This window comes from Triplophysa rosa, linkage group LG3 (genome assembly GCF_024868665.1).
Source record: "Triplophysa rosa linkage group LG3, Trosa_1v2, whole genome shotgun sequence".
Lineage (NCBI taxonomy): Eukaryota > Metazoa > Chordata > Actinopteri > Cypriniformes > Nemacheilidae > Triplophysa > Triplophysa rosa.
Window position 1 is genome coordinate 2288985 of NC_079892.1, and position 27538 is coordinate 2316522.

The 27538-nt window shown below is 40.1% G+C and overlaps 1 protein-coding gene across 3 annotated transcripts; it reads right to left on the minus strand.

Moving 5' to 3' along the window:
• Positions 1-27242, minus strand: cntn1a (contactin 1a). 3 transcript variants are annotated; one of them, XM_057329474.1, is made up of 24 exons: positions 27124-27242; positions 10762-10881; positions 9815-9853; positions 9045-9171; positions 7818-7999; positions 7645-7740; positions 7349-7552; positions 7156-7255; positions 6874-7058; positions 6671-6795; positions 4826-4946; positions 4590-4740; positions 4377-4504; positions 4128-4300; positions 3902-4034; positions 3666-3827; positions 3266-3415; positions 3077-3147; positions 2700-2934; positions 1439-1542; positions 1163-1352; positions 949-1067; positions 716-869; positions 1-633 (listed from the first exon to the last, which is right to left on the minus strand). In XM_057329474.1, exons 2-24 carry the CDS (start codon positions 10844-10846, stop codon positions 557-559), a joined length of 3111 nt encoding a protein of 1036 aa, XP_057185457.1. In that variant the 5' UTR covers positions 10847-10881; positions 27124-27242; the 3' UTR covers positions 1-556. The 3 variants fall into 3 exon arrangements, with proteins under 3 accessions (XP_057185457.1, XP_057185454.1, XP_057185456.1); XM_057329471.1 differs by having other exon boundaries at positions 7349-7555; XM_057329473.1 differs by lacking the exon at positions 27124-27242 and adding an exon at positions 17340-17363 and having other exon boundaries at positions 7349-7555.
• Between the last annotated feature and the right edge of the window lie 296 nt (positions 27243-27538).

A 27538-nucleotide genomic window follows, 5' to 3' on the forward strand; every position in this document is an offset into this window, starting at 1 on the left:
CACTCACTCACTCACTCACTCTCTCACTCACTCAGACATTCTCTCTCTCTCTTTATTAAGTCCCTCTATTAGATATGCTAATATAAACATTGAATAAAGAGATGAATAGCTTATCAATTATTGCATATATAATAATACTCTAGCATGATGATCGTGCCGTTCCGTCCGTTCTCTTTTCTATGATGTAGAATTTGTGAAGAGTTGAATCCGAATTGTTTTGCTTTGACTGTATTCACGGACAGATGCGCTTTAGTTACCGACGACAGGAACGAAGAGAAAGCAACTGATATTCAAACTACATAAAGACAAACGTCAGACGCATCCCGTCCGTCACCAAAACACGTTCACACGAGCACTTCCTGCTTCACGTCCTCCGAGCTCATGCTTCAACACAATCAGACTGTGAGATGTTATAAGGCATATCGAAGAGTTCAGACGTTAAATCCGTCCCGGATGTTCATTTGTATCCCGGCTGGAGAAGATCAGTGGGTTCGTACGGCGTCTGCGATTCATCCCGTGAGAGTTCTGATTCACAGAGTGAAGACTGAATCTACATTCAGAGGAGAGAAGTCAAGAGCGCCGTGACCATCAGAGAGAAGATGCTGAGAGACCGAGCCACGAGCACTCCTCCACCTGCACACACGTCACAAAACAATCACGGTTTCAAACTCAAACCCTACAGAGAGCTGCGTCTTGTGTGAATCTGAGCGATTACCTGACACACGCAGTTGTGCGACGGCTCCGTCTCCTCCGGCGCTGTGAGCGCGCACTTCCACCAGGTACTCACCCTTCATTATGGGCAGATCGATGGAGTGTTTTCCTGTGGTGTACAGACTGCCGTTGGGCTGACCTTCGGCCCTGTACAGCACCTGAGAGGTCAGAGGTCAACACGTATGACATGAATGTTATAACTCAAATGCTGAAAGTAAAATTGTATCAATAGCCGACCTTATAACCCTCGATGGTGGACTCGTTGGCCAGCGGCTCCACCTGCTCCCAGGCGATGTTGAATTTCTTTCCGTTGGAATGCATCTTCCTCCCGACTATTTTGGGCGGCCGACTGGGAGCTGAGAAACAACACATACGTGAATCAAGTTTGCTTCAACATATTATTTCTTCATCATTTAGATGTTTGAATAATTGTCGTGCAGCTCAGACTCACGCGCTTTCTTCGTGTGCACCTCGTGACGGACGCTGGCCGGTCCGTAACCGGCGCCGTTGTACGCTCGCACCTCGATGTAGTAATGAGAGTTGGGTTTCATGTGGTCCAGTCTCGTGTGGTTCTCTTGACTGGGAACCAGCACGCGCTGAGCAGACGCCTCGTTCTCTACCGTCTGTCTCCAGTACCGCACCTGACGGATGTTGAGATGTTTAAAGAGTGGAAAACAGACATATTTCACACTATCTCCTGCAGATTTAAAGAGGGGTTCATATGAACCTGATATCCTTCTACTGTCTGTGAGTTCACAGGCATCCAGCACACGATGGCTTCAGTGGCCGACAGCGGCCTCGTCTCCACGATAGTGGGTGCTTCTGAGGGAGCTGAACATAGAAATGCAACTGAATCAGACAGCTGATATCTTTTTCAAGAATTAAAAAATACATTTATTAGAGAAATTGAAACGTTAGTAAATATATAATGAATATTTAATATTTATATATAATGAATATATATATAATGAATATTTAAATATTCGTTTTTATCATCAATTTTTATTTATTTATTTTTAATCATTTTTATTATCAAGTTATAAATGTATTAAGGTAATTGAGTTAATTATAAAAATTACATTTATTAAAATAAATGTAATTATTTATAATAATTATAATAAAACTAAATTATATTTAAAAATATATATACAGTATATTATAATTTCATCATCATGTTTTGAAAAATATATAATTGTTTATTCAATGTCTATTTATTATCTTTATTTAATTTTAAAATTATTTTGTTTCTTTTGTCTTTCATAATTTTTCAAGTTATATAATTGTTTGTGGCGATGTTTCTATGTTATTTTTTCTCATTTGTAGGGCTGTTCAACAATTAGTCACAATTTATCGCATCCAGAATAAAAGTTTGGGCTTACATAATATATGTCTGTGCATATGAATTTGTGTATTTATAAACACAATCACATACATTAAATATGTAAGAAAATATCAAATATAACAATAACAAAAAAGTTTATATAAAATTTAAATAATATATAAATAAAAATATATACACACAAATACTTCCTAATTATGTATGTGTATGCCTATGTGTTTATAAATACAAAATAAATATGAAAAATGTACAGATATATATTATGTAAACACAAACTTTTATTCTGGATGCTATTAATCGTTAAACAGCCCAACCCATTTGTATATTGTATATTTACTGAAAAGTAAAAACTATAAATACAAAATATGTAAAAGTGTTTGTGCTAAAATATGTCCTGCAATGGAAAACATGCACGCTTCAGAAATAAAATTGAAATGAAATATCAATCTGTGCTGGAAAACATTACATTACATTATGACATTAAAATTATATTATGCAATTTTAATATAACATCAAACATTGACCCTTTTAAGATCTCATATCTGACATTTGCCCTCAATGTTTCAGAACAAAGATTTAGAGAAGAAATGATGATATATGACATCATTTTAAATGAGACATATGTAGTTAAGTGTGAAAACCCACTGACCGTCCTGAGCCGAGTAGATGAAGGAGCTGAGGCTGAACGGTCCCTCACCCTGACTGTTAAACGCTTTCATCTTCACCTCAAACTTCGTGGACGGTGGGATGTCCGTGTCTTTGTGGACGTATTTGTGAGCGTGAGGATCTGAGACGGTCACCTTCAGCCAATCGCGCTTGTCATGAGGTTTAAAGGCGATGATGTAACTGAAGTTACTGCCGTAGTGATACTGTGATTGGACGGGCTGCAAATAGACACGGGCCACACACATTTAAAACATTTAAATTCATTACTGTCGTGTTATTTTGTAAGAGTGCTTTATTTTCAATGACGTCTCAACAATTTCTAGAAAATGTTTGTATCTTTGCACAGAGAGAAACCGGTACCGTCCATGTGATGGTGAGTTCTCTGCTGGTTCCTCCTCCACCTCCAATATCTGATGGTGCAACCACAGGTCCTACAGAGAGATGCAAAACAATAAGGCTTTGACATTTCCATCCCTTCATACATGAAACACAATAGAAATGATTATCAGTAATGATCAACTATGTAGAAGTTGAGAATGTCAGACTGACTGGCTTCCATTGTGGTGGTTTTGGGCGAGGGGTCGCTGGGTGGTCCTGTGCCCAGTGTGTTCATGGCGATGACTCTGAACTCATAATCCGTCCAGGGTGTCAGATTGATCACTGTGGCCTTTTCTGCATTACCCTCCACATTCACTGGAGCTGAACATCACAGAACCAACACAAACAGATCAGTCGATTCTCACTTTTTGTTGAAATTCAACACTGGAATGTTGAATTTCTGGACTGGAATGACCGCAACACATCTAGAAATGATTAAATGAAAATGTGGCACTAGCATATTTACTACAAGTAAATCATATAAAATGACTACACTGTGTTTTCACGTGGGTGTGTCATCATTTGTTATGTCAAGACTTTTATTTTGACAGGTCGTCACAGAGACACTCACAGGTGGAGGCTTCTCTCCAGTCGTGTCCTGCTTTGATGTCCATGTGCTGGAGGATGTATTTGGAGATGGGACTCAGATTGTCCGTCCCGTGACTCCAGGTCACCCTCACGCTGCTGTTTGTCACCTCGTCCGCACGCACACCACCGGGAGGACCCGGGGGACCTATCAGAGACGAGAGAGAATCACACATGACATCACTCACGATAAACAAATAAACACTGAGGTCAGCGTCTCACCTCGGACCACCAGCTCTGCGGTGGTGGTGATGTCGTCTACGGGCGTCTGAGCCGTACAGGTGTAACGTCCCGCGTGTCTCAGCTGTGTGTTACTGATCAACAGCTCGGAGCTCGACGTCCCTGCATGACCGTCCTGATTGAGCATGAATCATGTGACTTTAATCATCTTTCTTACTTAAAAATAATACTCAAGCAGTAAAAGCTGTGTAAATACTGATCACGTCACCATTTTGTGTTGGTAATGATCTCTCTCTTGGTCAAAGTCGATCACGTGACCGCTGACAGACCAGATGAAGGCGAGGTCGAGGGTCGGGTCATGTGACGCGCCGCACTCCATCCTGGCGCTCTCCCCCACGCTGACATCAGCGTTAGACGGAGCCAGAGTGATTTTAGTGGCGTCTGTTGGACAGCGAGAGATGCGTTCATACACACCAATCTGAATTCACATTTCATCTGCTCTGAGATCAGTTTGTACCTGTGACGGACAGAGATCCCGTGCTGTTGGCTCGTCCTCTGTCGTTCTCAGCGAAACACGTGTATCCGCCCTTGTCTGACGTAGTGATGTTCACAATCTCTAAACTTCCGTCCTGCCAAATGAAAATCCTGCAATTACAAAAGATTTTATTGTTTAACAGGATGTGAACTCAGGAATGCGATGGAGACACGAGCACCAGACGTGACCTCTGACCTGCTGGAGTTATAGAGGAGTTCTGTTCCTTTGCTCCAGGAGAAGGCCGGCCGCGGTGCCGCTCTCGGTTTGCAGTCGATCACCACGCGTCCGTTTTTGGCTGCAAGAATTTTGGTCTTTACTGGGTTTCGCTCGAACGAAGGAGCGCCGGCTGAGAAAAGAGCACGAGGTGTTAAGTCCAGAACAATTTTGTTTAGGCATTTTTAGGGTCAACAAGCAATGAGATCCAAGCTCACCGAAGACTTTGAGTTCAGCGTTGGCGTAGATCGTCCCGTGGCGGTTTTCAGCAATACACTGGTACATCCCAGAATCAGCAAATGTCAGATCTGTGAAGCGTATCTCGTGGTTCTTTACCAACTGATGAAAACACAGAAGTACAGAGATGTTCATCACTGTCTGTCAACGAGGAAGGATTTGATCTTTTTTGGATTTAGTCTTTCATGGCATGTCAGCAACAAAGGCTATGAGAAAGGATTGAAAACACTGTAAAATATATGAAAATGTTATTAATAATAACAAAAATCAAATCAAATCAAATAAAAGCATCAGGAAATTGAATCAAATGTATTATTTAATAATAAAGTTTAGAAATTCAACTGTTATGAATAATAACAAACGTTCAAATAAAATTGAATAATCTGCTAAATTAACTAAAAAAAATGTGCTAAATGAATACAACATATTATTTTATGACAAAATAAAAAAGTACATTACATTTTACTATTAACAAAAAGATATGTAAAATACTTCAGTGCTTCTACGCAACTAAAATATATTATTTAATATAAAATAAAAAAATCATAAAATATAATGAATAGTAAGAAAGATTTCAGATATAAGCATCTTCTACACACATGAAATGAATTATTTAATATAAAATAAAATAAATACATAAAATATAATGAATAATAAGAAAGATTTCAGATATAAGCATCTTCTACACACATGAAATGTATTATTTAATATAAAATAAAATAAATACATAAAATATAATGAATAATAAGAAAGATTTCAGATATAAGCATCTTCTACACACATGAAATGTATTATTTAATATAAAATAAAATAAATACATAAAATATAATGAATAATAAGAAAGATTTCAGATATAAGCATCTTCTACACAAATAAAATGTATTATTTAATATAAAATAAAATAAATACATAAAATATAATGAATAATAAGAAAGATTTCAGATATAAGCATCTTCTACACACATGAAATGTATTATTTAATATAAAATAAAATAAATACATAAAATATAATGAATAATAAGACAGATTTCAGATATAAGCATCTTATTCACATATAAAATGTATTATTTAATATAAAATAAAAAGTACATAAAATGTGATTAATCATTACAAAATATTGAATGAAAAAGCATCTTCTAAACAAAAAATTTATTATTAAAAAACAAAATTAAAAATTAAATATGAATAACAAAAAATAAAAATCTTTAGATCAAGACTTTTCTAAACAAATACAATGTATTATTTAATAATAAAATAACAAGTACATAAAAACATGAATAATCACAAAATATTAAAATAAAAAACCTCAGAAAAAATCTAAACAATTACAATAAAATACATGAAATTACTAAAAGTTACTAAATGTTATATATATATATAAATTATATAAATGTTATAATTTATTAATGTTAATAAAAATCTAGATAGATTTTGCTAAGCAAAACAAAATGACACCAAATGTTAAATATATTCTAATGAAGTAAATCTAAAAAAATCTGTTAAATGAGTCTTTTTAATAATCCTCGAGTACTGAAAAGAACATGATTTTCTGCTGAAGCAGCGAGATGATGTTGTCTGGAGATTATTTGCATTCCCTCCTGCTATCCTGTATTCTGCAAAGACTCTTTCAGGTCTTTAGATGGGAACGGGCTCGTGCTGGGACTGTTATGTAACCGGAATGAGAACTCGCTCCAGACGGATCACAGCCAACAGCACAAACTCATTTATCTCGCAGTTATCCACCAACCCCAGAGTTTCCAGTAACAGAATTATTTATCAAGTATGAGGAGAACAGAATCAGAAACCATTACTGGATGGACTTGTACCTTCTGTCCGTTCTTCAGGAAGTGCACGTGAGGTTTGGGTTTCCCATTGGCCGCACAGGACATGACGTAATCACCGCCAATGTCTCTCTCTGAGCTGCTGATCTTCTCCACCCACTCAGGAGCCCCTGACAAACACACGAACGCGAGTTAACTAGTAGCACTAACTAGCTTAACCGTGTGTAAGACGTACTCATAATTCTCACCCTCCACGAACAGATGTGTTTTGTGTTTGTCTTTGCCTTTGGAGTTCTCCGCTTCACACTCGTACGAGCCCTCGTCCTCGTATTGGAGGTTGTAGAGATGGAGGAGACTCCCGGCCATACTGATGTCGTGACGGTGGGGGGGCAGTTCACCGTCCACCTTCTTCCACCGGATCTGAGGGATGGGGCTGAACGCACACACACATACTCACACGAGCACACAAACAGCAATAAAAACATAACATTTGTGTGTCCATGCGTGTGTGCGTTTGTTTTTCAACTTACTTTCCCAGCGCGAAACACTCCAGCGTGACGTTCCGACCCATTAGTGCGTACGTGTCTGGAGGTTTAACTTTAATGTCTGCGGGGTATTTCCTCAGAGAACCTGCACCAGAGCAAATATGACATGAAGTTCTGTACACACACTGGCCTGCAGATGGCGCTCTGCTGCTTGATGTTGTGACAGTAACACACTCACGCTCGGGGCTGGGCACCAGAGGGATGAACTTGCTGAAAACGCTCTTTGCGATGGACGGACTGGAGACGAAGCAGGAGTAATTCCCGCTGTCTGCGACTCGGACTGTGGAGATGTAGAGATTCCCGGTGGTCTGAGACACAAAGCGACGTTTATCCAGAGGAATGAAATCTGGAAATTCGTTCAGCATCCAGCGGAAGGACAAATCTTCTGTTGAGAGAAAAGACGTGATTAGTCATTTCATCTATTTAGGGTATGAAGTAAATATTGTTTAATTATGAGGGTAAAAGCAGGTTAACCTGGAAAATGTGGGGGCGGAGCACAGAGTAGTACCGCCCCCTGCCCCTCCTTCACATGGACCGCCTCTCGTTCGTCCGTGGAGAACATGTCCAGGTCTAAAACACACAGAGAAGATTTCAGTGAACGTCTGGTAGATGTTGTTAAAGAGAAGAAGTGCTGTAAATGAACTCACATCCAAACTGGACAGAAGCCGTCTGACTGATCACCGTCCCAAACTCATTGGTTGCCACACAGGTATAGTTCCCAATATCTCTGCTTCTGTCCGGGTAACTGATGACCAAATCTCCACCCATCAGACTGTAAGGACTGTCACCTCCCTCAGGAATAACAATATCTGCATTGTTTAATCTCCACCTGTAAACATGCATCACATCACATGACATCACATCAGAACAGAAAACTCACATGTACCTTGCAATTACATTTTTTAGACAATGTCTTTCTTTTTATTCTAGTAAAAATATATTTATGATAACTAATAATTACATTTTTTACAATGTAATGCAAAATCTAATTTGGAATATAATTATATACATTTCTAATATAATATTTAATACATTTATATTGTATCTATTGTAGTATAAGTTAATACATTAAATTTGTATATTTTTGTTTTTTATTACTTTATTTTACATAACATAATACACCATAATGTCATAAAAATTCTACTTTATACATACATTAACAATAACATAATATAATATGCTTTTATTTATATTATGATTTACTTACAATATAAATGACATACAAAGATTTATAATCACAAAATATTGAATAAAACACATCAGGAAAAAATCTTCTAAAATATATATATTTATGATATCTATTAATTACATTTTTTACAATATCATGTAAAATTTTAATTGGAATATAGTTATATACATTTTTAATAAAATATTAAAAACATTTATATTGTGATCTTTTTGTAGTATAAATTATTACATTTAATTTTTATATTTTTGTTTTCATTATTTCATTTCATGTAATACACTTTAATATCATAAAAATTATACTTTATACATACATTAACAATAATATAACATCATATATTTTTATCTATATTATGATTTAATTACTACATAAATTATATTTAATTCTTGTAAATGTAAATCTACTATTTTTTTTCTGAAAAAATAAATAAATTGATTATTACAATTATATTGAAACATAAATCATAATTATTAAAGTTATAATATAATTTTTAAAACCATATCATCTCATCATTGTTTTGGGAATGAGACAACCGTAATGTTTAATGTGATGTTTTTGCTATGCTATTTATTATGCATTCTGTGAATAGTTCAAACATACTAAACAGTACAAAAGTATCTGTTGGTAAGGGAGAGTGCAGAAGGGATCACTAGTGAGTGTGCACTAGTAAGGGCTCAGTATCTGTCACCTGTATGTAGCAGGTGGGTGTGCTCGTGCCCTGCACATCAGAGTGATCTTATCCTCAGGAGACTCTTCGGGGTAAATGGTGTCGACGGGCTGTTCCTCAAACACAGGTCCATAACCGGACCACTCATCTGAGACACGAGTGAGACAGAGGAGAAGAACATGTCATTATTACACACTGTTGAGGGCTTACTAAGCATTACAGTCAACACTGACTGGCTTAAACATTCTCCATCAATACTGAAGACGCTATACAGCGATCTATGAGCGAGACAGTCCAGCTCTCAAGGTTTAGCAAATTGGATTTTGGCGACAACGAAACGTTCAGACATCAAAGCTCCTACAGAAAACACTAAACGCATCTGTCTGCCAAAGACCACGCAGGGCTCTCGAGGCTTTGATGGTAAACGGGTGGGGGGTGGTCCGGCTCTGCATAGACGCGAGACGAGAGTGAGCGCCGGGGAGATGTGTTGCTATCCCTTTAATCTTCTGCTCCCCCACAATGGCCTCTTTTTACCCATGAATACATATACGGGCTGCCACAAGATCTCGACGGGAAAAACAAACTCTAAAACAGCAATAAGCCCTTTCAAACTATGCTGGAAAACTGTGAAATCAGCCGTTAAAGGGCCTCTGGGGTCTTCAGTATTAATGTAGTGATGGACATGCTGACAGACGACATCATCTAACACAAGTGTGTGAGGGTGTTACAGTATCAACCTTAACGTGAACTCAATAAATGAGAGTAGATTTGGCATGGACAGCAGAACTCACCACCAAAGACTCCTGAAGATTCACCCCAAACTAACCAGACTGAAAGAGAAACAACAGAACATCAGCATCAGAGAGAGACAGACAGGTGGACATATAGACAGACAGACAGAACGCCAGACAGGCTCAAATAAGATAGACAGACAGAGTCAGAGATTCTGAAAGTCAGACTGAGAAAGAAAGATTGACAGACAGATAAGCAGACACGCTGACATGCAGATAGACAAGAAGGCAGATAGACAGACAGAGTTAGACAGACAGACGGACAGAGAAAGCCATACCGAGAGGCAGACAGGCTGGCAGATAGACAGGTAAATAGACATTACAGACAGAATAGACAAAAAGACAGACAGACAGTCAAGCAGACAGACAGAGAAAGAAACATACAGACGGTTAGAGGACAGACAGACATAGAAAGCCAGACAGAGAGGCAGACAGACAGACAGTTAGACAGATAGAAAGAGTCAGACAGAGGTCGACAGGCTGGGAGATAGACAAACAGGCAGCTGGCAGAAAGACAGGTAAATAGACAGAAAGACATACAGACAGAAAGAGAGACAGGTAAACAGAGAGACAAACAGAGGCAGAAAGACAGAAAGGGAGACAAAAAGATGACAGACAGATAGACAGGCAGCAAGACAGAGAGACAGACAAACAGACGGAGAGAGAGAGAAACACAGACAGACAGATAGAGAGACAGAAAGAGAAACACAGACAGACAGACAGACAGATAGACAGACAAAAAGAGAAACACAGACAGACCGACAGACAGACAGACAGCCTGGCAACAGACAGAAAGACATACAGTACAAGCAAACAGACAGAGAGAAACACACAGACAGACAGACAGACAGACATAGGAGGAAAGATTGACAGACAGAGAGGCAGACAGGCTGACAGGTAGACATGCAGACAGACAAGAAGGCAGACAGACAGACAGGTGTACTCACAGTTGGAGGAGACAGCGAGCGAGACGGTTAGCAGAAGAGAGCAGACGGGTCTCATGGCTCTGGGCTGAAGGGCCTCTGGGATCATGACCTACAGCAGATCTTCACACATCAGGAGGTTCCCTGAACACACCATCAACACAACATGTCATTTCACCACTGGGTCATTACTGCACATCTCAGCCCGAGCTCAAAGAAAATCACATCTTTCTGTATCTGTCTGTAAACAAAATATAACCAAATACATGCGACGGAAAGCTAAACAGTGATATCAGCCACGTCTCAGTACAGAGAGGCAGAATGAACGGAGTCACTCTCAGTATTTATACTGGATGTGATTAACATCAGCTTTGAGACGTCTGAATGTCACGTCTGATGCTCTCTGACAAGACTTCAGACACACAATGATGTCAAGGCCAACAGAAGCCTGTTATCTCATCACGACCACCAGCAGCCGCCCCGCCGCACAAACTCAGTGTGACATCATCATGACGACAACACAATACGGGCACATGACAGATGACAGCTGCTTTAGATGGGCGAGACCTAGAGGGTGGAAAAGACCCCGGACTCAAACTCAGAAATATATTAACACGCCTAGTGTGAAAAATCACACTTATATTTAGTAGAAATCAGTATTTATGGCTTTGAGTATTTTCAGGACAGCAATGGTGATGATAATGGTATCAAAAGAAGAATTTTTGAAGCCATTCCAAACTTTCATGTAATCATCATTTGTAGATGTATTGTGGTCATTCCAGTCCATCCAACAGCATATGTGAAAGACTGACAACATGACACGACATATGCAAAATGATAAAAATCCAGATTATCACATAAAATATTTTAGAATTGTTCCTAAATACATGTAGAATATGATAGAAACATGTTTTCTTTGCAGTATTTGAGGTCTGAAAAAATACAGAGCTTTTTTTCTGTTATTTTCTGCAAATAAATGCAAATAGAAACTATATTTTTATTTGAAATTTGGGAGAAATATTGTTAGAAGTTTACAGAATCAAACAAAAATGATCATTTGACCTAAACACATACCTATAACCAGTCAATTCAGAAAAACTGAATACATTTTGAGATGTTCTTTTTCTCGGCTGTGATGCGTATACTATATCAGAACAAGTTATTTATTGCACTTTTTCATTTTTACTTTATATTTCTTTCCCCCATATGCATTGAGGAATTTAGAAAAAAATGTCAATCTGTGAATTTCTAGAGTTAAATCACTTCTTTGTCTCACATTTATCGGTCTTACAACAAACGCTGTCTTTCCTTTTATGAAACAGAATAAATAAAAAACAAATCTATATATCTTTCTGCCACACAGGCAGACAAACACAGACATACATTTGTGAGCTTTACAGGATTTTTCCACGCGTCGAGAGTTTCCTAGCAACACTTTTTCCATCAGATGACTCAATTTTCATGAGCTCTGATGATGTTTTCTCCCATTTACATAGAAATGCTTGTTTTACACTGATGATGTCAAAGCTCACACACACACGCGCATGCACGCACCCACGCAAACACACACTTCGTGTCTCTCTCTCTCTTCTACACACTCATGTATTTAGATTCAGATCTCTCCAGACAATGTGAGCTGTTCCACCGGGAATAAAAAACACAAATGAGATTTCTTTAATGTCTCGATTGATTCTCATAGACAGCAACAAGATTAAATGGAAAGCAAATCTAGATTAAGTCTACTGCTTATGTATCTCTCGAGAACGAACCCAGTGTCTTCTTTACATAAGTCTATAATGTCTCGAACAGTCTCTGATGCAGGTCAAAAGTTCATACTTCTAAGTAACTTCAGTTATGGTCTGTTAAATGGTACAAACACTTAAGATGAAGAACAGCCATCATCTCTGAGACTCCTGATGTCTGCATCTTTCATACTGTATATCTGCAAAAGAACTGCTCTGAGTGTATTATAAACATAAGTTATACACAAGTAAAACTACACAAGTCTGATGATCAGACAGAATCACAATCACGACCCCATGACGACCTCAGATTGATAATCTGTCTTTGAATGATCTGTTAACATCACGACCCTGCAATGAGAAGACATCACACAAATTATTCATATCTCATCAGAAGCGGAACAGATTTACTGCTAAATATTTGATGCTGTTCAGTTGATGAGACAGACGTGCACTTCTGATGATACTGTAACATCACAACATCACAGTCACTTGTGTTAATGTTTGTTAGTCTGGCTTCTGCGGTTGTGTTGTGTTGGGATATACAATGACATCCACAGCAGTCTGATCATACAGTCACATCTGTTGTTCTGTTTTATACACCAGACCCATCAAACACACACACAACCAGATCATCAGATACACTTAACTTACAACAATTATCACACACCTATCTCTCTCACACACACAACCATCATTAGACACATTCAATTTATAAACACGCACACACAACAACAACAACAACAACATCTCACACACACAGCAAACACAAAGACACCCCCCCATTAAACACACAACCAGATCATCAGATATACTTATAAACACACAACAATCATCATGCACCTGTCAAAACATACATACAACCTTAACACACACATACAAACACACACACCTGTCAAAACACACTCTCACGCACACAATGAGATTACTTCACTTACAAAACTTCACTTACAAAAAAACATCACGCACCTATCTCACACACACACAATTTACAAACACACAACAACAACCTTTACACACACACACACACACACACACACACACACACACACCAAGCACAAAGACACAACCCCATTAAACACACAACCAGATCATCAGATACACTTATAAAGATAATACACCTGTCAAAAACACATAGATGACCTTAACACACATACACATTTAACACACAAACACACACATTATCAAACTTGCAAAACACACAGAACAATCATCACACACCTGTCAAACACACAACCACACACATTAAATCTATAACACACACACAAAGATTCACTCCCATTCAACACACACAACCACCAGATAACACACACCAGTCTCACACACACACCTGCCGCACGCGCGCGCGCGCGCGCACACACACACACACACACATCATCAGACACACTTACAAAAACACTAAACACAAACAAACCATCACACACACACCCATAAGACACACACTTACATCTTTAAAAAACACAAACCATCATCGGATATTCAATCGGACACCCACAACCTACACAGACACACACACAAATCCTAGCCTTAACCCTTTAGAGGAACATCCTCGCTCTGTGATTCCTTCTGCACTGAATCTGTAATAATCACATCTTCAGCATGACAGGTGATTGAATCCAGATGCTGCAGGTGTCATGTGATCATGACATCAGCCAATCAGAGAGTGAGACAGGACCAAACCTGCTGCCAGCTACAGCACTAGAGCCCCCTATGAAGACAACATACTGCAGTTCACCCAAAATGAACTTTTTTACATCATACACTCCGTCTTGTGTCATTTCAAACCTGTCTGACTTTCTTTCTTCTTCAGAACACAACAGGAAGACATTTAGAAGAACGTTGATAACCCAACAACACTGAACCAATGAGACATTTCTCAAAGTATCTTCTTTTGTGTTCCACTGTAAAGAGTCACATTCGGGTTTAAAACTACACGAACGTGAATAAACACAGAATTTATATAGTTGGATAAATGTCCCTTTAAGATTTTACACAAATTAGGATTTCGCAGTGCAGGACGGAGAAATAAAAAGAGCAAAACCCTTGGCTGACCTTCCGCTTAATCCTTCGACATTATTTTCACGTCGGCTCAGCGGGTTCGTGTTGAAACTCTGCTGAATAACCAACCAATTTCAGCTCGAACAATAACAACGGTTAACCACGAGCGTCAGGGGTCTCCGAGAAAAAACACATCAATAAGAAATGCATACGTTGTGGTTACTTGATTAATGTGTGAGAACTTATCGCTCATACAACAGAAGCTCACGAATACATCTCAGCGGACTATCGCCCGTTTCAGAGGACGTGACCTCTCCCTCTATAGATCACTTTCAGTCCAAAAAACTGATTTTTTTCTCTTCAACTCAATTCAAATTTATTTTTCATGTTCCCATACTACGCATCCGAAAAACAGCATTGCAAAAGAAGTGTTTCTGTAAGTGAGACGTTCTCTCAATCCTCACCGCGCGAGCTCCAATCTCCATCTTCTTAAGAATGTCCTCGTTCCCAACTGTCCCAAATCTATTGTCTCCTAAATAAATGAGCGGAGTGGAACGGAGCGCTATCTGAGTGACGGGGAGATCAGATTAATTCCCTGGGCGGTACGACAGGCGCGCTAATGCGGGTTCGCTATTGAAGGAGCATCCCTGCTGGGAGCGCTCGGATAGACGCATCTCCGGATCGCCATCGAGGATTAAATCTCCCAAACTCAACCCCCATCTTCTGTCCGGCACCGCAGAACTCCGGCACTCACACTAATGAGATCTTCATCATCACTCATACAGGAAACACACAACCCCTCGGGACCACCTCGCGGAGAAATTTGCATTCCTGCTAATAGGAGTGATCTCTCAATGATGAGACGGATGCAAGACTCAAAGTTTACAAAGCACCTCATGACAAACCCTGGAAGAGAAATGAAATGACAGTAAAAACACATTTAGCTCCTAAATCGGCAGAACACAAATGAGACTGTAATTGTCGAATCCATGAAGAGATTTTACGTACTATTTGAGGTTAAGAAACAAAATGTATGGTGCAGTTAATATCAGGTTTGGTCAGAAATATATGGACCTTATAAAGTGATTTGAGTGAGTTTAGTCTTTTAAACAGATAATAAGACTTGGTCTTGTATGAGTGAAATTGCTGCACATAGGCGAGGCAAAAGTGACCACAGAGGCACTTTGCAAACGTCCATGAAACCGCTGCTTGTATAAACTGCTGATTCGTGATATTAATGTACAGTAGACTCGGAGGAGAATTACAGTATGCAGCTTTCGGTCACAATGCTGCTGTGTCACAGCTCTCAATACTTGACTAATGAAGCTCACACGCTTTATTCACGCATGTCAAGGTCACGGAAATATCACGACCCAGATATCACAGGTACGTCTGTAAGACGTCTGCTAAAGATCTGGAAAACATCTGCTGTGTAAACATCTGCTAAACGTCTTACAAACAGCAGTTTTACATCCATTCTAAATCGTAAACATAGACCTCTAGAAGATGTCTGTAAGATATGACATCTGACAGCAGACGTCTCAGAGATGTACTGCAGATGAGCAAACTATGTCTTGCAGATCTAAATGCAGACATCAAATAGATGTCTGCCAGATGTATTTGTGCTATCGGGATTAATATCACGACCCAGATATCACAGGTACGTCTGTAAGATGTCTGCTAAAGATCTGGAAAACATCTGCTGTGTAAACATCTGCTAAACGTCTTACAAACAGCAGTTTTACATCCATTCTCAATCATAAACATCTTACAGACGTCTTCTAGAGGTCTACATGACATCTGAGACCAGACGTCTCAGAGATGTACTGCAGATGAGCAAACAATCAAAAATACGTCTTGCAGATGTAAAAGTAGACGTCTCCCAGACGTAGTTGTGTTATCAGGAGAGTATTTAAAGGGAAAAGTTCACTCAAAGTCATTATTTATTCATCCTGATGTTGTCTGAAACCTGTATATGACTCGTTCTTCAGTCTCAGAGGTTTTGTGTTCATACAATGGAAGTCAATGTGATTCAGTGTTGTTTGGTTATCAACGTCTTTCGAAATATTGTCCACAGACACACAGCTTCTCATTCACACATACACATCATCATCAAACAGACCCATCACATCTGTCTACCGCAATCCGGTGCCCTACTTCCATCTTAAATGGATCCATTAGAGTTTTAGGCCATTAGTTTCGGTCTTCTGGCTGTATTATGTTGTCATCTTCAGACAGCTTTGGATTCAGGTCACAGGTCTCGAGTCGCTGTGCAGATCGTAAGAATTAACAACATGTACACATACACAAGGACTAGAATTCATTAGCGATTCTGTCACACAAAGAACATGAAAAAAAACACAAATTCACAGGAATCATAACATCAGGGGTCTCACGCTTATTCCGACCATGAACACTGACATCCCTATTGGTTTCTCTTCTCATACAAAACACATTTAATATTGTGTGTCTGTGCGTCCGGCTAGTCAAACCAATACTGTGACCCTCAGAAAACAACGTTACGTAAGAGCACTTCAGCGTGTGAGTAATATACAGTACATTATTGTGCACAGACGGGACAATTGTGCACAAAAGCTGCATTTAAATCCTGCTTACAACGATGAAAAAACAGGCCTTACATTTGCAAATGGGGTCAAGCGGTACACACAGCATCATGCCCATATATTATCCCATTTTATTATCGCGAGACACTTCTCACGACGATGGACAAATGCAGCAAACTCACACCAACACGTCCCTCACAATGCACCGATTGAATCGATTGTCAAGTGTGTTTCGAGTGTCGCATGCAGACGTCCCGTCGTCCTCTTCACTCACGGACCGAAGCACAAATATACTAACCCTCCAACAATGAGCCGCTTCTCAGCCGCTGGTAACTGGCACGGCCTTCTGAAATACAAACAGAGACGGATTGTGATGTCCTACTGTACAGAAACTCTCAACGCCGTCCACTTCATGAATCTGCTGCGTCTTCTGTTACCGTTTAAGCCAGAATAGAAACGTGACACACATCCCGTGATTGTGCACAAAACAGGAATAGATGGAGATGCTAACGGCTGTCTTTGAGTCGACCGTGAGCGATTCAAACTAGGACACATCAGTCATATCAGCATATAAAATGTAAATAAATAAACATACTAAACATATCAACATTGATATGGATTGCAAAAACAATTGGCTCTTACTGGAATATGACAAGAAATTCATTCATTTTGAGATCTCTGAATAAAAAAATAAACAGATTTTCAATGCTGTCCATTCCTTCTGTATCATTCATGATCGACTCTATAATGAAACATCAGCGAGGCTGAAACGCATCCGTGTGTCCGTATGTTCATCCATCTGTCGCCTGATCTTACACAACGGAGGTTTCGCAGCAAGATAATAGGCTGGACCAGAACCTCACGGAAGGGCGACAGCACTGAAAAACCATAAAACACACAAACTTAACACATGGAAAAGACGATAAGGCCTCTGAAATAATGTGATTTGGGCTGCACAAACACAACACTCACCGTCAACCAAACTTTAAGGGAAAATCTATACGAGAGCAGACCGGATCCCTGCAGTCGGCCATTAGCGGGACATCTGTTTACTTCAGAGCGGGTTTGTGTTATGTTATCTGCTGGGACGTAATCGACGGTGAATGTGTGTCTTATGAGATAATGACCCGCTTTACTGATGCATTCTGGGTTGTTTGCTTGTTTACAGTTCCGTCTGCTCGAGCCATTTATGACAATGAATGAAACAACAGCTTAACTAGAGAACTAAAGGGACAGACAAATCAACATTCTTAAAGCAGGCTACAAACAAGATTTTCTCTTTCCAGAACACAGAAGTTACGTAACAATAAATAAAGAAATGAACGGAATAATTCACAATACACGTCTTTGAGAAGTTTGTGGACCATTAAATTCTGCAGTGGGGTTAATGGACGGTAAGCAGGAGATCTTTAACTGACAGGAAGTAGATTCGTCCTCCGGCTGTCTGGTGATCTTTCCGATAGGTTAAGCTGATAAAGACATTAAAGTCAGTCAGGACTGTTGATAAGTCCAATGATAACAGTCGGTCAGAACTTAAAACTGACCTCAGAACAGCGTCTCCTCTAACGGACGCCCGCGCCAATCGACTCACAGAAAGACAATCGCTGACCGCCAAAAGACGGAAAAAAGCTGAACTCTCTATAATGTGAAAACATCTCAACATTTACATTTTATATAACAGGATAATCTCTTCACATGGGTATAAACTTCACATTCTGCCCACGCGTCACGTCAACACGGACCTTCATCACACACCGTGTGAAAACTCGAATATGACTCATCAGTGGAACACAATAGGAGATATTTTGAGAAATGACATTTGTGTTCATACGTTGGAAGTCAGTTCTTCGTTGAACGTTCTTCAAAATATCTTCTTTTGTGTTCTGCAGAAGAAAGAAACTCACACAGGTTAAAATTGACAGCAAATAATAAAATAATTACAGTATAACTATATCTTTAATTCAATATACACAACACACACAAATATCAAACCATCAATGTTTCATTCGACCAAACTATTTTACGTCCTGGTACTGAATGAAACATATGGATCCATGTGTATTATTTCAATGAATTTATTTATAAGAATTGGCAAATCACATGTTAACAGACAGACAGACAGACAGACAGATGCCTGTGAGCCACAAAGCTCAGAATCCTTCAGATTATTGATGAGTATTGATGTTTAAATGCAGAGGAAGAAGGTTCAGTGTGTTGAGTGCAGAACAACAATAAATCCTGAAGACCATCATCAACCTCCAGTAAGACGTCTCGAAAAAGCACTTTCACGCTTCTCTGATTCTCTCTTACTGAGAATTCAAATGTATTTCTATATATCAAATGTACTTCTATAACAATTTTTGCATTGTCGCTTTACAGAAAAAAACAGACATATCGCTTATTGCTCCCTGAACTCTCTGTAAGTCGCTTTGGATAAAAGACTCTGCTAAATGACTAAATGTAAATGTAATAAGAGGAAACATAAAAAATAAGTAAGGAAAAAAATAGAAAGAATAGAAAAAGAACAGAAAAGCATCTACAATATTTTATTTATCCAATATTAAAAGCAATATTTATTTTTAAAAAGATGGTCTTTTATGGTAAAATCTTGCAAACAAGGTAGGGCTGCACGATTAATCGTATTTTAATCGTGATAACAATTTACGCTTCCCACAATTAATTGAGCATAATCGTTGTGATATTAATGTTTAAAAGCAAGCACAAAACTCCAGATAAGGTCAGAAAATCATCGCAAAGCTTGTCTCTTTAAAAACGGCCACTTTACAGGCAATAAAAAACACAACATTTTTCACTGCATTTATACTATTTTAATACTTTTTTGCAAAACCCACAGACAAACATGATGGTTGACCAATAGCAAAATTGAAATCAAAAATGGAGTTGCAAGGTTTCATTCCAAAGGTCACAAATGTTCATTTTTGGGGTTTTTAGATGATTGATTGCGTGCATTGAAATACGGTGTTGAAGAAGTTCAATGGCAGCAGATTATAACATATTCACTGGCTGTAAAGTATGATCGTGCAAGGCTAGACAAGAGTTCATCACGCAGATTTTACATCTTCATACCCAACTACACTGTAACTCACTATATTAGCACGATTCATGAACTATTCTGATTTATGATTTTAGAATAACGTGTGCTCGCAAGACAAACAACTGTCTTCAGAATATTCTGGTTCTGTGATTGTCGCTGAATCTGGAAACGCATGGCAACCTGTTTCTTCACCCTACGTGAATACTAATGTTCCCACATCAATGTGCTCTCCAAAAGCATCCCGACCCAGCCAAGAACACCGAGGCCGGCCCGCTGACAAACACACCACACAACTGGTATTTTGAAGAAAAACAGATCATTTTTGATACAATGCATTGAATGAAATAATCTAGAAATGAATCTCGTTTGACATAGCGAGTTGCAAACCAGACCAGACGTTACCGGGTTAAACACAAAGTGTGTTTGTGACAAGAATGACTAGATTTAGTCCAGCGCTGCTGGAGATGAGATGAAGCACTAAAACAACAGCGGTGTGTGTGTGTGTGTTGAAGGGTGTGTTTGTAGATGTTTTCCTGAGCGCTTCCGGCTCTTTCACCAGTAATGGGATTGTGCACTTCAATGCATTTGCACTGGAGCCAGCGGTGGGGGTGCGAGACCATCGATCTGAAAACTATAGCCACCCAAGACCAGAGAACGGCCATAAATCTGTAATGAGCTCTCCGTAAGAGTAGCACACTGTTTATGCTTCACTTCAGAAATCCCTCGTGATTTATTATCGTCCGTAGTACACACCAATCTGTATTCTTATTCAGACACGACAGACAAGAGGTCAAAGAGCAGAAAACACCCAACACACCGTCACCCGGAAGAGCCGCCCAATCAGCTGATGATTTCTTATGATTATTTACAACCAACGCTAAATAATTAAAAATGTTCATTTTTTAGACTACAACTGGACAGTGCTGACTGAATTAAATATGCAATGTTGTAAGACAAGATCACGTAAAAACAGTGCAGTGTACTACAGATGGAAACATCAGCTCTTGCATACTAAACACCTCATCCTGTCCACTCCATTCGGCATACCCAACACATTGTTCTGCGCACTCCACACTGAATAATGCATACCCCATACTGCACACTGTGCACTCCATACTGTATACCGCAACCGCACACTCCCTACTGCACATCGCACACTTTATACTTCATGATTTTTACCGCACACTCCATACTGTATTGAAAGCACACTCCATACTGCACACACTATCCTGTACATACTTCATTCTTCTCACCGCACACTGCATACTGTATTACACTCTCACTCCATACTGCACACACTATCCTGTACACTCCATACTTCATTCTCACCGCACACTCCATACTGTATTACACTCTCACTCCATACTGCACACACTATCCTGTACACTCCATACTTCATTCTTCTCACCGCACACTCCATACTGTATTACACTCACACTCCATACTGCACACACTATCCTGTACACTCCATACTTCATTCTCACCGCACACTCCATACTGTATTACACTCACACTCCATACTGCACACACTATCCTGTACACTCCATACTTCATTCTTCTCACCGCACACTCCATACTGTATTACACTCACACTCCATACTGCACACACTATCCTGTACACTCCATACTTCATTCTTCTCACCGCACACTCCATACTGTATTACACTCACACTCCATACTGCACACACTATCCTGTACACTCCATACTTCATTCTTCTCACCGCACACTCCATACTGTATTACACTCACACTCCATACTGCACACACTATCCTGTACACTCCATACTTCATTCTTCTCACCGCACACTCCATACTGTATTACACTCACACTCCATACTGCACACACTATCCTGTACACTCCATACTTCATTCTTCTCACCGCACACTCCATACTGTATTACACTCACACTCCATACTGCACACACTATCCTGTACACTCCATACTTCATTCTTCTCACCGCACACTCCATACTGTATTACACTCACACTCCATACTGCACACACTATCCTGTACACTCCATACTTCATTCTTCTCACCGCACACTCCATACTGTATTACACTCACACTCCATACTGCACACACTATCCTGTACACTCCATACTTCATTCTTCTCACCGCACACTCCATACTGTATTACACTCACACTCCATACTGCACACACTATCCTGTACACTCCATACTTCATTCTTCTCACCGCACACTCCATACTGTATTACACTCACACTCCATACTGCACACACTATCCTGTACACTCCATACTTCATTCTTCTCACCGCACACTCCATACTGTATTACACTCACACTCCATACTGCACACACTATCCTGTACACTCCATACTTCATTCTTCTCACCGCACACTCCATACTGTATTACACTCACACTCCATACTGCACACACTATCCTGTACACTCCATACTTCATTCTTCTCACCGCACACTCCATACTGTATTACACTCACACTCCATACTGCACACACTATCCTGTACACTCCATACTTCATTCTTCTCACCGCACACTCCATACTGTATTACACTCACACTCCATACTGCACACACTATCCTGTACACTCCATACTTCATTCTTCTCACCGCACACTCCATACTGTATTACACTCACACTCCATACTGCACACACTATCCTGTACACTCCATACTTCATTCTTCTCACCGCACACTCCATACTGTATTACACTCACACTCCATACTGCACACACTATCCTGTACACTCCATACTTCATTCTTCTCACCGCACACTCCATACTGTATTACACTCACACTCCATACTGCACACACTATCCTGTACACTCCATACTTCATTCTTCTCACCGCACACTCCATACTGTATTACACTCACACTCCATACTGCACACACTATCCTGTACACTCCATACTTCATTCTCACCGCACACTCCATACTGTATTACACTCTCACTCCATACTGCACACACTATCCTGTACACTCCATACTTCATTCTCACCGCACACTCCATACTGTATACACTATCCTGTACACTCCATACTTCATTCTCACCGCACACTCCATCACACACTTTCATCTCTTCAGATATGAATCTATAGTTTACTCAGTACGCTTTCATAATGAGAGCCTCTGTGAGATATTACATCTGATAATGAATTGAGCGCTCTTCATCAGACTGTATTCAGTGTTACTGTATATCACACAGAGATGTGAGACAGATCTCTCCTAATCGACTTCTAAATGAGTCTCACCTCTCCCTTCAGGCCTCTGTTATATTACAGATGCTAAAAATAGTCACACGAGGTGCTCTGTCCTTCAACATCACAGATAAATTAACCCAGAATTCATCTGATCTGTGTCAGGACTGTGATATGCCAGAAACAAAACTACATCTAAGCATGTGTCCTATATGATGTTGAGTGCTGTATGTGAGAGAGCTCTAAGTGTGTGTGTGTGAGAGAGAGAGAGAGAGAGGGAGAGAGAGAGAAAGAGAGAGAATTACAATCTGATGTGATGGAGGGTGTTTAAAGTCACCGTGAACCGGAAGTTGCGATAGTTTTTACTTTCCAAGTGAAACGGAATTTCGAATGAGAAAAATAGTGGGCGTGACTTGTTTTTTCCACTCCAATTTGATTGGATGTTTAAACGCAGCCGTTGCATTCTGAAACGGAACTGGGAGCCGACTGACAGTTGAAGGGGAGGAGTTAACAGATGCCCCAGCCAATATGTCTAACTTGCGTCATTTAAGGTGGATAGGTCACTAGAGGGCGGAAGTGCATTTTCAGATTTTAACTGAAGATTATTAGGGCACATGAATTTTAAAAAGAAATGACCCACATTAGTAAGCTATTTACAAAAAACGCTGCAATGTTTCATGAACAAAATAGGAATTGTCATTTTTTATTTCACTGGGACTTTAAATGTGAAATGATGTGCGCTGATGATTTGTGCAGAATAACAGAACAGGAAGGAGTATTTAGAAAACGAACGGATCTTTGATCTAATGCTGACTTCAGGATATCTGATCTGTTTGAGAACACACGGCATCTTCATTCTGATGTTTGTCAGAGATATGATGAACATCTCCACAGAGAAGCACTTCAGGATAAAGGTTTAATGAGAAACCTAATGGTCTGTACTTTACTGAGACCTCAGTGTGGCCATCACGATCTAAAACACATACACACAATCTTTAAAACACGCATACACAACCTCCCAAACACGCACACACTCATTCATTTTCAAACACACTCTCGCACTAACGCACACACACACACACGTTCTCTTTTACACACTTTTCATGTGTGTGTGTGTGTGTGTGTGTGTGTAACATATAAACAGGTACACGAGGACACACACGCACACACACACACTGCAGCGGCAGCATTATGTGATCAGACACAGAAACATGAGGATGCAGGTGTTGGAGATACTGCCGCACCTTACAGCACCAGACGATCAATCTGTACACAGACTAACACACACCTGCAGTGATTCTACACAACAGTCTATTCAAAATACACACGCTCACACTGTCACAGTAAGTAAAGATAAAAAAGTGTGTGACAGAGCTACATTGTGACATCTACTAGACCTGGTTTCAGATACACAAATCACTTGAACAGATAACAATATACACGCCTACAACAAACCTTATGACATTACACATCAACGGCAGCATGAATAACAGCCTAGCAACCATCTAGATCACTTGGCAACACCCAGGTTACCGCCCACAACCCCCTGCAATGTGGCTGTGAGTTTTGCACAAGGAAACAACATGACTCATACTTTCTACACACACGTGTGTGTGTGTGTGTGTGTGTGTGTGTGTGTGTGTGTGTGTGTGTGTGTGTTTCTTCCATTCCATTAGTGAGAATCGATCAGCAGTAATTCCTGACTAATCTAGCAAAGTTAGTGTTTGTGTGCGTGCGTGCGTGCGTGCATGTGTGTGTGTGTGTGTGCGTGTGTGTGTGTCACGTCAACTCTTTCAAGATGTGTGTTTTTCAGTTTTCAACTTTTTGATCACAAACACCTTACAAAACCAAATGGAATTCACATTTTTGTATGCGAATGCACAAGGCAAAAGGGTTGCTATGGTAACCACCGATGTCATCACTGAGGTCAAGAGGTTCACAGGAGTGACTCCTGTGTTCTGTACACACACACAGGACGGAGCAGTGTGGACGGAGCTTGCACGTCCCAGAATCTTCCTGGAGTTTTTCCCATCACTACAGTCAGTCTCCTGCCGCTCGCCAAATGCCAGAGCTGTCAATCAAACTCCAGCGGCTGTATTATCGTGCCGAGCGAGTGATTCATTTCGTCTCGGCCGGACAGTGATTGCCCAGCGGCATGCTGGGAAGCCGAGTCTCGGTGAGGACGTGATTTACACGGCAGAGAGTTTACACATAAAACCTGGAATCACTGCAGGTCGTTATTCCACGAGCAGCCCTTCGCATGAACCGTTTGTCTGAGCAATGTTCAAGAAAGCCATGATGATGCTGCAGAAATGACACGCATCACTTCATTCATTAAACACACAAACAATCCCCATCAGTAATGTCTGACCCTAACGCCCGGCTGTCTGAGGAACTGTGCCCGGGGCGGCTGGGTAAAAGGGTATAACCCACATTCTAGCAGGGGAGATAAAGACGGAAAGCGTCCTGAGGGGGTCTAAGAAGAGAGTAAAGTATCACATCAGGACACTGGAGACATCACAACAGCCAGTCAAGATAATGCTGTGATTGGCCAGAAAACCACGACCCCTCATGTGGAAAAAGAAGGTCAAACATGGACCCGGATAAGATGTGCATTATCTATTCGTCTGCGGTTACCGTACGATGAAATGGAACCAAAATCTGACGGTCGGTAACCGCAATTTTTGACCAGTTACTGGATCAACAACAACAAGAGTCCTGTCAAATAAACCAGTCGGAACCATTCATTTAATTCTAATCCTGTCCTATCCCAACCTCGAAAATATTACGAAATAGGCCAAGAATTTCATAAGAAATCTTCTATAAGAAATACAAACCCTCCAATAGTAAAAATCACTACAGGTCATAACATCATAAGAGTATTTTTAAATTGAAAAAATGTGACGATTTTGGGAATTTCATCTGACATTTAAACTGAAAACATTGCAAATGTTCAAATGAGAGACAAACTGAAAGGATAAAATCATCTCTGTTTTAGCTGTGCATATTATTTACATATCAAAAATCTAAATATTGGACAAATCAGATTTAACGGACTATCACATCTCATCTCTCTAATGAGAATCATCAGATTACCACATGTGCGTATGAGCATCATCTCATAATCCCACATATCACAACATTACATCTGCATATAAAAATCATCTCATACGCATAAGATTATCACATCTACATAAGGAAATCACCGGATAATCATCAGATTACTACATCCACACATGAGAATCAACAGATCAATCACCATGTACATATAAGGATCTACCTACGAGTATGAAAATCATTTCATAAACATCCCATCCCACAAATAATCTCATAATCATTAGAATACCACATCAAAAGTATGTAGATGTGATATCGTGATATATCGGATCATTTTCATGTGACAAACAGCATCATGAACACACCCGAACAAACTGCTTCTTCACACATTCACGCATCACTGATGCTGTACATAAAACAAACGAACATCCGTGAGCCCTTCAGACATTCACTGCACATCTGAGATTTCATTCATTTCATTCCGTGACGAGATAAAAGCGCACAGGTGCTAAGCGGAAAAACAACGCGCGTGTGATTGATGCTGCGCGCACAGAGGCGCGTCTGATCTCAGCGCATCGGCGACACTACGCACACACACATCAGACCCCGACACGAGTGATTCTTATAGAAATGACCAGAAAAACAACATGTGGAACAGTCGCGCGCGCGCCTGCATTGCGGTACGCGTGTATAGGATCATCACCATCATCCTCACAGAACGCGGTTGTATTTTCACAACATCACACACACGTCATACATACAAACACACACATACACATCGCTCTTTCTTACCCGAAGATGCGACTATCAGCCCGTTAACCTTCAGAAGACGCGACTTCATCCGCAGCGCGTCGCCGGGCGGACTGACTGACAGCGCGGGGTCTCGAGCGCAGCGCATTTAGCCCGGAGCGCAGCCGATTGGAGGAGGCGCGGGTAGCAGAGAGACGCTGATTGGCTAAAGGACCTGCCAGACAGTAGCACATGTCTGTTATTGATACATGCTGATGCATGAATACAAATGTTACTGTGTGTATTCACATCATCTGTCCCTGTTGAAAAAACAGAAACCATCAAATACATTTGAATCGATTTAATGGTTCTAGTGGGAATTGGTATTGGTTTGAATGGAAACCTCTCTGTGGGTTTTTACTGGTGATGCGTTGGGTTCTGTTGATGGCTAATGGGAACCAACAGAACACCATTAAAT

What these genes read in the sequence shown, in the direction of transcription:
- cntn1a (XM_057329471.1), bottom strand. Translation starts at nt 10,846, where the DNA reads ATGATCCCAGAGGCCCTTCAGCCCAGAGCCATGAGACCCGTCTGCTCT. An exon ending in AACCACCACAATGGAAGCCA is followed by an intron (nt 3,148 to 3,265) that starts GTCAGTCTGACA and finishes ATCTCTCTGTAG; the next exon opens with GACCTGTGGTTGCACCATCA. An exon ending in CGCACAACTGCGTGTGTCAG is followed by an intron (nt 634 to 715) that starts GTAATCGCTCAG and finishes ACGTGTGTGCAG; the next exon opens with GTGGAGGAGTGCTCGTGGCT.